The 13,268-nt window shown below is 43.3% G+C and overlaps 1 protein-coding gene across 1 annotated transcript; it reads left to right on the forward strand.

Moving 5' to 3' along the window:
* The first annotated feature begins 623 nt into the window (after window positions 1-623).
* LOC141951950 (meteorin-like protein) lies at window positions 624-7,342 on the forward strand. Its single transcript, XM_074888829.1, has 5 exons — window positions 624-733; window positions 1,602-1,818; window positions 1,903-2,011; window positions 3,241-3,300; window positions 5,781-7,342. The coding sequence occupies exons 1-5, from the start codon at window positions 624-626 to the stop codon at window positions 6,095-6,097; spliced, it is 813 nt and encodes a 270-aa protein (XP_074744930.1). The 3' UTR covers window positions 6,098-7,342.
* The last annotated feature ends 5,926 nt before the right edge of the window (window positions 7,343-13,268 follow it).

Raw genomic sequence — 13,268 nt, forward strand, 5'->3', positions numbered from 1 at the left:
CTCGCTCACTCAGACCTGCAGAAGAGCAGCTCCCCGTGTCGTTCATTGAAAATATGGAAAGGGCAATGCATATAGAAATCTAATTACTGGCAGGCACAGCCTGGCTTTTAGCATGATAATTGCGGGCCCTTGCGCTTTCTTGTGCACGGACCCCTGAAAGGTACTCGTGAAAGCAGAAGTTAAAACTATTGAATTTCCATCAATCATTCAATGTTTGCTTTGATTATGTTGACACGATTTTTGTTTGTTCCTAAACCGCACTGAGAAACTGTTATTAATCACTTTTAAATGTTTGAAAGACAAAGGAGGGGACTAACGTAGAAAGGGGGTAAGGAAACAGCAACGCAGCGATGGTGATGGCAAAGCGTCACTATTGTACCATACCCCCCCCCCCCCCCCGCCTGTTTTGGGGTTTTGTCTTTCCGTGGCGCTCACGAACCCGGGGACCCGCGGGGCGGCCCGGGGGCGGCGGCCGAGCCCCGGCACCCCCCTCCCCTTCCCGCCCGGCCCCGGCACCCCCCTCCCCGCTCCCCCCCCGAGCCCCGGCACCCCCCTCCCCTCTCCCGCCCGCGCTTATAGCGCGGCCCGCTCGCGGCCGCCGGCTCTGTGCGGCGGGGCCCGGCATGGCGGCGGCGCGGGGCCCGCCCCCCCTCCTGGCCGTCCTGCGGCTGCTGCTGCTGGCGGGCGGCGGGCAGCGGCCGGGCGCCGCCGACTACTGCAGCTGGAGGGGCAGGTACGGCCGGGGGGGCTCCGCTCAACCGGGGGCTCCGCGGGGGCAGCGGCCCGGACCCGCCCCGGTAACCGGGTCCCGTTAACCGCAGCCCCGCCGCGGGGCCGGCGGCTCTTTCGGGTCTTCCCCGTTGCCGGGGGATGGCAGCTCCGCCTCGCTGGCGGTTTGTCTTCTGTAACTTTGGCAGGAAAACAGGCAGCAAAGCTTTCTCAAAAACTCTATCCCTTTCCTCTGCATTTTGTTATCTTTTAACTAATACTGCTATTAGGGATTTGATTTTCATAAGTGACACGAGCAAAAGTAACTTTTCTGAACGCGATTGCACCAGCTTGAGCAAGAGCTCAGGAGCAGGGCCAGCACAGCCTGCTTTGATTAGAAACGTTTTCTTGATGAATTCTCATTGGAAATGTTAAAAACAATTTTAGAAATTTAGGTTTTTAAACCAAATTTTTCAGACGTACATCAGTACTCATTGTGCAGCTCCTACTGCAGAGTCAGAGGCTCGCACCCCTTCCCACCTGCAGATGGGATTTCCCGGAGAGCTGAGCATTGCCCGGGCCCATGGCACAGAAAGCTTTTGCTGCTCTTTAGCAGAGAGGATTTTCCCTCTGTCATTTCTCTGGATGCTGCAGGCATCCAAGCGTGGATTTGCAGGTAGGCGAAAGGCACCCTGTTGCAGCACCAGGGGTGACCAATCGCCCTCCCTTCCCCACAGCACTGCACGGTGGTCGGAGGTGAGGGAGGGGAGTTAACCTCAGAGTCGCTAGGCTGGAGCCAGAGCTCTGGGCAGCCAGCGTGGCAGTGACTGCTGGGCTGTTCTGCCTGTGCCCTGGCTACTCTTAGTGACGGACTGATGGTGTTGTCTTGGCAGCGGTTTGAGCTGGGAGCCCCGTTCCCGCGCAGTGGAGCAGGTCCATCTACGCTGCACCGAGGGCTCCCTGGAATGGATGTACCCAGCACGAGCCCTGCGTGTCGTTTTGGAGCCTAACCTCTCCAGTGCCCAGCACACCACTGTCTGCATCAAGCCTGCCAGTGACTTCCAAGGTGCCAGCATCTACGTGGAACGTGCTGGGCAGCTGCATCTGGTGGTAAGCGAGGCAGAAGGGGCTCGACCCCACCACGTGTCTTGCTTCAGTGCCCACACACCGCAACGAGTGGCCCTCTTCCTGCAGGCCAGCCCGCAGAGGGACATCAGCCGCCGGACTGCCAGCTTCCAGTATGAGCTGCTGAGCAACCAGAGCCCTGCTGGCCCCGACTTCAAGAAGATGGCACTGGTCGAAGGTAAGAGGAGGGCCAGCCTCAGGGCTTCGCTGCTGGGGCAGATCTAAGGTGGCATCTGATATCCCTTGACATGGGCAATGTGCCCAGGGGCCAAGAAGACCAATAGTATCCTGGCTTGTATCAGCAATAGCGTGGCCAGCAGGGACAGGGAAGGGATCTTACCACTGTACTCAGCACTGGTGAGGTCGAACCTCGATTACTGTGTTCAGTTTTGGGCCCCTCACTACAAAAAGGCCATTGAATGACTCAAGCGTGTCCAGAGAAGGGCAACGGAGCTGGTGCAGGGTCTGGAGCACAGGTCTGATGGGGAGCAGCAGAGGGAACTGGGGGGGTTTAGTCTGGAGAAGAGGAGGCTGAGGGGAGACCTCATCGCCCTCTACAACTCCCTGAAAGGAGGGTGCAGAGAGGGGGGATGAGTCTCTTGAGCCAAGGGACAAGCGACAGGACAAGAGGGAATGGCCTCAAGCTGCACCAGGGAAGGTTTAGACTGGCTCTTAGGAAGTATTTCTTTGCAGAAGGGGTTGTTGGGCGTTGGAATGGGCTGCCCAGGGCAGGGGTGGAGTCCCCATCCCTGGAGGGGTTTAAGAGTCAGGCTGACACAGTCCTGATTGATTCAGTGAACCCTACAACCTGGTGTTAGACTCAGGAAGGCTTCAGATGTGGCATAGGCTGTTTTCTTTTATCACTAATATGTTGAATGACTTATGCTGCTATCCCACACTTGGAATAAAAGTCAACCATATCCACACTGGATTACTAAGTTTTCAGTAGGCAATGCTGGAGTGTTCCCTGGGTGTGGAGCTGCATTGTCTGAAGACATTGTACCTCCCAGCACACGCATAGATGCTTGTCTTTATTCCTGTCTGTTGTAATCCACAAGTAATATAGGAGGATCTTCCCCTCTTTCTGTCAGAACAGAACCAAATTTGAAAAGGTTGAAAAATGATGGAGGGTAGGTATGTGCCAGGTGCTGTGTTTTCAGCTATATTTTTTGCATGCTTTATCAGTTGTTAAAGGGATTATATGCTTTCAGGTCCTCTTGTCACTCAATGACTGTTACAAATCCTCTTTGCTTTGGTTGTATTTGCATAACAAGAATTTTGGTTTGCATCTGATCATAATGCTCTTTAAGCAAGTAGTTCTGCCCCATTTCCTCTCGTAATTCACCAGTCCTTTAGCAACGAGACATAGTGTAGTATTATAAGTAACTAACTGTTCTTTTTTTCTAGCTATGTGCCGTCCTTGTGATGACCTGGAACTTCTTATGGCCATTTGCAGCAGTGATTTTGGTAAGCTGACTAAAGGGAAATCGTCCTGCCTTTAATTATGCATTGATTATTTGGATTTATTTGCTGCTTTTCTTAAAATAACAGCATGACTGTGCTCTATGATCCAAGAAAGAAACTAGCTTTGTGAAAAAGAATTTGAATGAGGGGAAGTAATGAAACCTAGAAGGGAGAAGCGTTCTTTCAAAGTCCTCATTTCCTGCAGGCAGAAGGGTTACAATCTAAAACTGAACTGAAAGTAATTCTCACAAGTGTGCTGCTGGCTCTCACACATAACAATCACATGTGTGTAGACACACATACACACACATTGTACATTCTTGGTATGTTCCTTTTTATTCCCTTCATCCGTTTGGGTTTGGGGTTTTTTTTCCGATGATGAATATGCCCTCTCTCTTCCTGCCCAATTTGCACACTTCCAAGTTCTTTTTCTGCAGAGGTAGTGAGTTGTTAGCTAAGGATTTCAGGTGCCTTAAACTTCCTTCAGTGACACACTGGTTAGGTTTCATGCCTTATGAGAAATCAAAGCAGTTAATATTCCGTAAGGTAAGAAATAATAAATACTGATTTGATGGCACATTAAAAGCTTTTTCCATTTGCTCTACTTAATAATGCAATATATTTTTTCCTTTTTCTCTCAGTCATGATTCATTCATTTTGTTCCCATAGTTTTGCACATGAAAATTTGTACCTCTTTGATTATGTCCAACAGCTAAACCTGTAGAGCTGCCTGTCCACGTGACTGCAATTATATTGCTGTAGATGTACCTATGTAAAGTAGTAAAACTATGAACTATATTTACCCCTATGCAATGTTTAAAACCCCCCACCAAATTAATGCTTTCCTACTAGGAGTTGCCATACTTAAAGTCTACTGATAAAATCAAACACCAACATCATTGTGCTGATACAAAAACAGAGTGTAGAGCATGCTTCCCTTAGAGTGCTCCTTATCTGGTAATTTTTCTTCTTCTAAATTAATTGATGCAATCCAGCCCATTGTCTCTACTTGATGAAGTTATCAGTTCCCATGCGAGGCGCTCTGCCTCTGCACTGCCTGAAAGACCAGAGACTGACAGATGTGGAGGCCCAGGCACACAATGGGGGGCACTTAAAGCAGCAACAGAGCAGAAGAAATGGCCCTTTGAACTGACTCTATTTATGGCCTGACTTCCTTGCCCTAGGCTCACAAATCGCTATCATCAACTTTTTTGATTAGAGAAAATAGCTGCTAATGAAAGTGTAAATGACACTGGGAGTGAATAGGGGCATTATAGTTATTCTTAAAATGGAGGTCTTCAGTCACTACGCCCTGAGCAGCGCAGGAGCAACTTGGAGCACCAGGAACAAGCGCATTATAGCTTGTCAATAGACTTGACTGCATCTGATTAAAAACGAGGGAGATGGAGAGCAGACACATCTGTTACACAACATGCTGGATTCCCTTGGAAATTGAATTAGATGAGGAAGTTCTCAGAAACTTCAGAAATAAGCTTTTTCTGCCTCTTGGGTTGTTGAGTTCTCCATACATGAATGAAAGAGTTTTGTGGCAGAAGCATGGTTATGTTCCTGTTGCATTGGTAACCTCTCATTTGCTCAAGAACTTTTGGCTCAAATGGTGGCTTATTTCTTTCTGAGCCTTCTCTGGGTATGGAATTGGAATTAATTTAGTTAATAGAAGAATAATTGATTGCTGTGAAGAACAGGGGCAGTGAGAATGAGAAAAATGGATTCAGGATAGCAAACACAGTCGGATGGGATGTTTCATTCTCTGTACAGTTGATGCAAAGGATGCTTTCAGTCGGAAAGACTATGGCTTATTATTCTTTCATTCCCAGAAAACAGCTAGGATCATTGTGGGAGAAGGAGGTACACGTATGTTATGTGATTTTAAATAAGGCTTCAGATAAAGCCACTTTAAAAGTTCTGCATGTCGTTCATCAACTCCCAAAGTGTCTTTTGATGGACGGATGAATGCCATTTTCTTTTGAGGAAGAAAATCCCAAACCTTTAAATGAAAAACGTTTAACAAGCTCTTATTTCTTCCAATCAAATCATATTCTGATTCATCTGGGATCAACCTCTTTTACTGCTGTCAAAGGAAAAACTTCAGAGTCCCCTGAAGGCAGGAAGGAGGTAGCCTGTGACAGTCATTGTCTTGGAACATAGACTGAACAAATGGAATCCCTGTGCTTTTTTATCCTTTACCGCTGCTCTGCATTGTCAAGCAAGTTATATGCTTTTTGCTCAGATGTTAGTTGATTTGGGTAGTCATAAAACATGCTTCCAAGCACATGGCACTGTGTGTAGGGATCTGTGTGTAAAGGATGCAATGTAAGCTCAGAAATGTGCCCACCTGTAGGTGGTAGGTGTACAAACTGCACAACAAATCTGTTTCACCAGTTATTTGATTCAGTGAGCTCCTAATACCTGAACTGCTTACCTGCTGCTCCATAACCAACTCCTGTCTTCTTCACATCTAGTGGTGAAAGGATCAATCCGAAATGTTTCCCATGATTCAGAGAACCACATGTCACAGGTTGATGTCAGCGCCCAGAAAGTCTACAGACAGAAAAACAGAATTTTCCAGCAGGATGAAGCAAGTGGTGAATGGCGAGGCCCTGTACGAACCCTGCTGCAATGCAAGGTGAAGAAGGGAGGTGGAGATTTCCTTTTCACTGGAAACGAACATTTTGGTGAAGCTTGGTTGGGCTGTGCGCCTCGCTTTAAAGATTTCATGTTCATTTACCAGGCTGCCAGAGAAAGAGGAGCCAACCCATGTGAGTTTCAGCTCAACTGACAGGAGTTGAGAGTTGAAAAGTTTCAGCCCAGTTTTTGGATACTGAGTCTGAACTAGAGTTAAAACCAAGGACTAAAGCTAACAATTTCACGGAAACTGGGGCCTGGAGAATTTCCTGAAGATAATGGCTCTGTGAGCCCTGTAAACTCTGACTTTTAATCCACATTTTCATTAGTTGCATTAGTTTCTCCCTCTTCACATCTTCTTTGCCTCACAAAATAACTGAATTTTGAAAAGGTTGTCTTTTTTTGTGGTGCTCAGTATTACAAAATTCTCTCTTAACATTTTTTGCTCTGTGTACATCCTGTGTGCTTTATCTCTAGATTTTTTTCTCTCCTCCCCCACCTCTACTTGATTTCCCTTCCAAATGGTGTCTTGTTTTGTTTTGTTTTGTTTAAAAATGAATGCTAACTATAGTCTTAGCCATAGTTACTAAACCTCCGGGCAGTTGACAGGTTTGGCAGGTTCTTAGCCCCTCTGGGGCAAAATCACAGCTGATGTAATCCTGCAGTGCAGTGCAGCGTTGATTTCTGCACAGTTGACAGCGTCTGATTTTGCTCCCCATGCAAACAGGCCGATGGGGAATACTGCACCTTAGTTATTATGAACACTAGAACTCTATGACTACCAGATGAGAAAAGGTGTTTGGGAAATGCATTGAAATAATCAGAAGTTTTGGTTGTAGTGGTGTCTGCGTGAGAATGTAGTATCTGGTATTCATACTACTGGGCCCACAGCTAGGTCTTGCAAACTGGCTGTTGCAAAGTATTGGAGGATTGTCCTGGTTTTGGCTGGGATAGAGTTAATTTTCTTCCCAGTAGCTGGTACAGTGCTGTGGCTTGGATTTAGTATGAGAATAATGTTGATAACACACTGACATTTTCAGTTGTTGCTAAGTAGTGTTTATACTAAGTCAAGGACTTTTCAGCTTCTCATGCCGTGCCAGTGAGAAGGCTGGAGGGGCACAAGAAGTTGGGAGGGGACACAGCCAGGACAGGTGACCCCAACTCACCAAAGGGATGTTCCGTACCATAGAACATTGTGCCCAGTATATAAACTGGGGGGAAAGCTGGCTGGCGGCCACTGCTCAGGAACTGACTGGGCATCAATCGGCGAGTGTTGAGCAATTGCATCGTGCATCACTTGTTTTGTATATTCTAATTCTTTTATTATAATTATTATCATATTATTATCATTATTATTAATGTCTTCATTTTCTGGCCTATTAAACTGTCTTTATCTCAACCCATCAGTTTTACTTTTTCCACCCCCCCCCATTCACTCCTCACTGGGTGGAGGAGTGAGCAAGCAGCTGTGTGGTGCTTAGTTGCCGGCTGGGGTTAAACCACGACAAGGTTGTACAGGGATATCCAAGTATCTGGATTTTGAGAGCTGGAGATCAATGCTATATTTGAGATTTTAAATGGAGTACTCTTCTTTGGTTGGTATTTGCACTGTAAATATGAGATAAAATATGTTATTTTAGTATAGATTGGAGGTACTACATTTCTTCTTGTTTTGTATATTTGTAGATGTCAAACTTGTGTAGGTTTTTGCCTTTTAAAGGGTCCTTAGCCATTTCTTATAGCATTAATATCATGATTAATATTTGCTTTCATAGACCGTCATCCCTTTTGAAATAATGTGTTCTTTTTAAAGCAAATGAGTAGTTTAGTGAATGAGTGGTTGAAAAACTAAAATAACCCGGTGTGAAGTGAAACAGCATACTTAAAAATGCATGTGATCTGGTGATTTAATCCACAGCTCTGTGGACTTGTCATCCTTGTAGTGAGCAAACTGAAATCCTTGCACTCAGTGAGAATAATGAAGAGTTTATTAGAAATCATGGATGTTGGATATATTAATTCTATTTGACTGTAATCTCCTTGTATTGCATAGAGCTGAGATAACTATCATCATATCAGTAACTAGTAGAGGTATCTAAATGTTTCCAAGTGGTGGAGTAAAAAGCTTTTCTTGGAGAAAATCTTTTTGGGTTCATTTTGTTTCAGATTTTAAACAAATATTCTGACTTTTCTGGGGAAAACATGTAATGTTTAGAAAAAGTTCTGCTGTGCTAAAATCAACAACGCTACTGCTGTTTACATTTGGTCCAAATTTCTTCCAGCATCAAGACTGAGGATGTTTAGATACATCCTGAGTTTAGACCTGAGTCTAACAGTGGGGCAAAGCAACTAGTGTTTCTGTTGGGATAAAATGGAAAACTTGAATCAGTGGAAGAGCAGTAAAGTAGTTGAAGAGTAACATAAGATCAGGTCATAACTCTTTTAATTTTAGTGACTTTATTAGTGTGACAAGGTGGACAGCCATTATCACAGCAAGGAACTGTGGCTAGGTCAGGGCATTTTAATTTTGTCTCCCGGTGTTTTAAGCTCTGTTAGCCTAGGGTGATGTTGTGGTTTTCCAAGTACTTAGTTTCGAGGGCAGCAAGCAATGTTTCTTCCTGTGGCATCTTACCTCACATAGTTTCTAACTGAACCATAGAGTCCTTTCTTTAGCCACAGCAGAATAAAAGCTAAAGGGAAATAATCTTTCTTGCACTAGCTATATTAGTTTATGTATAATAGGAGCCGACAGTTGCATTTATGCACTCGTTTTAGTCTTCTCAGACAAGAGGTTGAACAGAGACAAAACATATTATGCAAGCAGTTTGCAATTCCCACTGCTTCATTATGTATGTCATTTGAATGTATCCCGAGTTCACCTGCACTGCTTTATTTGCCCCCTCCTTGCAAAAGAACAGACAGAGACCAACTGCATTGAGGGTATGAAGCATTGAAACCAGGAAAAATGAAGCCAGTTTATAAAGATAGAAAGGTCTGGGAGTAAGAGAGGTGAAGAACAGCAACAAGGAGTTTTAGCTACAGCTGACCGTAATTCTTGCTTAATGGTTAGAGTCAGCACCTTCCATAAAGCAGCAATCTTCCATGTAAGATCTGTTCTGTTGCTTGTTCTCTCCATAGATGGTAAAACCTTTCAAAAGAGTCGTAGACATCCTAAAGGAGATGTAATCAGTACAGTTCCAGAGATCTATTACAGGAAGTTACATATCCCAGGAGTTTGTCATTCTGTGTTCAAGAGCCATATAGAAGAGAAACCACTTTTATGGCACTAAAAAAACTCTTTGTTCAGTTGTTCCTCGAAAATTCTGTGGATTTTCCTCCTTTCAAAGATGAATAAATAGGGCCAGGCAGCCTTACAAAAGCACAGTGATTCAGGGAATTCAGGGAATAGGTACTAAAAACAAAGTAAGGATGCCAAAAGCATCTTCATGTTCATCTCATGGGTTTTTTCCAGTCTTTGGGGATCAATTTCTCCAACTCTACATACAGGAAAATTGGGTCACAAGGGATTAAATACTATCACTGTTTCACATATGGAGAGTTGAGGCAATGAGAGAATTCTTGGTGGAATTGGGTGCCAGCTCTCCTTAGTTCTAACTTTAAGATTGGAGCTAGACTTACTATGGGGAAGGGGGAACCTAAGTTATAGTCAAAACATATTTGTGAACATCGCAAGCAAACAAGTGATCTCCTTTCTTAATTGTGGTTGAATTTAACCCAATGAATTATCATTACTGAGGAAAGCATGTTGCACATTTTGTCCTTCAGCACTGCAAGCTTAAGTCTTTCAGCTTCTTCCAGGAAGGAAGTGAAGCCTTTTCCATAATCCTTCTGATCTGTAACATTTCATAAAGCAGCAGGGTTCTTTATGCACTTAATCATTTGTTCTTTGCTGGACTTGTGCCTGATGTGTAGATAGAGAATCAAAAGAGGGACAGGACACTTTCCCGTTCATTGAAAGACAAAAGAGCTGCAGGAATCTCTAATGAGTCTTTGAATGACTGGAGCAACACCATGAAGTAAAGGTTTGTGAATAGACACTGCAGGCTAAGTCTTCTTGACTGATTTGAATGAGGTTTTGCCTGCTTACACCAGAGTGGATTTGGCCCTTTTTGAATGCAGCTGGTCTTTTCCTCATGTCTACCTTGCCGTTTCTGTGCAGTTTCAAATGCACTGAATTTTCAACACACCATTCTGTAGGAAATTAATTACATGAATACAGGCTTATTCCCTTTGTTAGGGATTTGACTCATTCACTCCCTTTCTCCAATTCTATTATCATTGTTAAGGTAAATGTTTAAATATTTTTTGCTGAAATGTAAGCTCAACTTTTCTCTCAAACAAAAGGATAAGAACCCTGTTTGTATAACAAAGTAGAACAATAAGTCTTCTGTCACAGTATGAAATGGGAAAGTTGTGGTTTTCAGAGACCTTAAGAGTTCTAGCAGGAAGGCACAGGAGCTGTGTGCCAAAGTCTCGAAATCAGAGGTTTATGCTGAGCTTTGCTGCTGACTCAAGTAATACCTTCTGCTGTCAGTGAGAGAGCCCATGTTTTAACACCTGTCCTACGAGCTCGTTCTGTGCTGAGATTTGTATGCTTAACTTCAACATGGGAAGAAGAATAATTTTTTCTCTTTTTCTGTCCTTGACCAAGTCTATCTTTTCTCCCTTTTTAATGGTCCTGATCTCATTCTATTGAAATCTAGCAAAGCTTCCAAAATAGTCATGGAGAGTCAGAATTCATAATATTTATAGTTTTTCTGAATGCTTTTCTTCATTTCAAAGTGATGAGTTTTGTTTTCAGTACAATGCAGTGATAATTTAGTGATATGTCATTCATGCTTCTGTAATTAGTGCAGTCACACTTAACATATTTATAATTGTGTCTCAGGATATAATCCCAGTAATGTTTGAGAAAGCCATTGCTTTATCTTCAGGGAAATAATATCTCACTAGTTAAAGGAAGAGTCTCACTGTCATCCATAGGCAAGTACCTGAAATAAATCAGGGGTCAACCGGGAATACGGGAGCTCCAGGTCCACTGTCAGACCAACTATTACAGCATGCCACAGAGCAACAGCCCTCTTCACTTTGAACTTGAGAAGTTACAGCAAAATTGCAATGTTCTTACCTACTACAGTGCCAAGACTAAGGATAGCCAAACTGCTTGAGTATTAGTTTCATGCAAAATGAATGCTTGACTTGAATCCTAGGAGATTTACTTTTGCAAGAATGATATTCCTGACTCCAAAAGAGAAAGTGTTACACTTCATTAAAAAGTGTTGCTGATAATTTTACCTAAAACTTTGGTTTTGACTCCTTATAAATGAAACCATACACAAACTACCTTGTTGCAGTCAGGAGAATAAAAGTAGGATTTGCAGGATCAGGCTTCTAAGGCACAACATCCCTTTACAGACAAATGTGGAAACTCTCTCTAAATTGGGGGAAAACCTTAACCTTAAAGCAAAAAAATCCTTTCTTCCTCCACCAAGAACTACTTGATTTTTAAAATGGAACATAGGTGCTATAAAAAGTACAAATTCTCTTCTTGCATTGAAAAACATTAGGGAGTTTAATACAAACAAGACAAAATACAACTAACTCACCTCCTTAAAGTTCTGTTGAACTAATTTAGGATCAAGAATTGCTCATGATGGTATTTTCACTTAAATTATCTGCCTCTTTTCAATTAGCTTTTATTATTTTAATGGTGGCTCCTCCCACCCTCCCTTAGTGCTTTGGCTGGGCTCACATAATTGCCTATATTTTATGTAAATTGAATTGTTACACCGTAAAATGATATACAAATGTGTCTACCACACAAAGTCCAATAAATGGTGTGAATAAACCCATTATTTTCAATGTAACAGCATCTGATAGCAGCCTGGGAAACACAGGGCTGACAGATGTGAGCCCCTGACAAGGCTTGGAAAAAAACTGAATGAGGAGCACTCTGACAGACCACAATTAATTGACTTTTGAAATAACTCCTTTTTTTTCACAGTTCTACTTGGCTGAGCAAGATTCACAAATTGCTGTCTTGAACTTTTTAATGGGACAAAATAGCTGCCAATGAAAGTCTAAATGACATGAACTTTGAATAGGACTCATACAATGACCACACCGTGACATGTTTTTAACTGACATATTGATTATTTGAGAAGTAGCAGCCACTCAATTGGGAATCAGAAAGGGGGGGAAGAGATGGGAGGGAGTCAAAGAACTGGGTATAGAAACACAGTGTGTTAAACATTAGCCAAATACAGTTTTATTTTAGGAAGAGAAACAAGTATTAAGAAACATCTTGATAAACATTTTCACACGTGTTCCCAGAGAATATGGAGTCCAAGTCTGTTGTTCCTTTTGCTGTGAAGAAGTCACCACAAAGCTAAATCAAGAGAAATGACATTAGCAAGAAAACAGACTTTGTATGAGTAATTGCGCATGCTGAATTCTCTGGATTTCAGTACCTGCTCAGGACCCAGGCTGTAGAGTCAGGTTTACGCAGGGTCAAAGTATCTGTCTGTCTGTGGAAACCGAGGCCAAGCTCTGGCAGACCTAACTGACCTCTTGATCCCAGGGATGTCATGGGACAAGTATTTAGTGAAGATGCTGATCAAGCAATACTGTTGTCTGACTCTCTGGGAACTCTTCAGAGAGTTTATTCACCAAAACTTTCATCAGCCTAACTCACTTGGAGAACTTTAAGTGGAAAAGTCAATTTTCAGCTTGTTTTGACTAATTTTTAAAAGTCTGTTTGAGCCACCAGGGCAGGTCCCTGTTGAGCTGCTTTCCACTGGCCACATGGGGAGGCAGCAGCTTGCAAACCACAAGCCCTTTAGTTTGATTTCACCAAGTAATATTAGGAATCATCACGCATTGCTGCTTCCAGATGTAACTTAAGCTGTCAGATGCTGGACATCACCTAAGGCTTTTTTAAGCAATCTCACTGCACATACTGAGTCCTTACTTGTTCATCTTCCCCCAGCTGATGACCATGTTTTTGCTTACCCAAAATGGTCTCCAGTTTCCTTCGCTGGATAGGATGTTCCCTTCATCCTCAGCAAGGATGCAGTATTACTGGTAAAGGGTGTGTTGCTCAGGTGAAGGAGATAATTTAGGACAGCATTTGACAGGCCAGGTGATACCACAGCCTATGTGGCTGTCTTCTTCTCTCTTCCTCAGTTCTTGTGTAACTCAGCCAGTTACGTAGTGAAAGACCTGTTACTTGTACGCTACAGCATCTTTATTTCTGCCTTCCTTACTCTTGCTTCAACTTTGAGCACAAAACAAAACATTCAGAG

The sequence above is a fragment of the Strix uralensis genome, chromosome 19 (genome assembly GCF_047716275.1).
Source record: "Strix uralensis isolate ZFMK-TIS-50842 chromosome 19, bStrUra1, whole genome shotgun sequence".
Taxonomy (NCBI): domain Eukaryota; kingdom Metazoa; phylum Chordata; class Aves; order Strigiformes; family Strigidae; genus Strix; species Strix uralensis.

What these genes read in the sequence shown, in the direction of transcription:
- LOC141951950 (XM_074888829.1), top strand. Translation starts at nt 624, where the DNA reads ATGGCGGCGGCGCGGGGCCCGCCCCCCCTCCTGGCCGTCCTGCGGCTG. An exon ending in TACTGCAGCTGGAGGGGCAG is followed by an intron (nt 734 to 1,601) that starts GTACGGCCGGGG and finishes TTGTCTTGGCAG; the next exon opens with CGGTTTGAGCTGGGAGCCCC. An exon ending in GAAGATGGCACTGGTCGAAG is followed by an intron (nt 2,012 to 3,240) that starts GTAAGAGGAGGG and finishes CTTTTTTTCTAG; the next exon opens with CTATGTGCCGTCCTTGTGAT.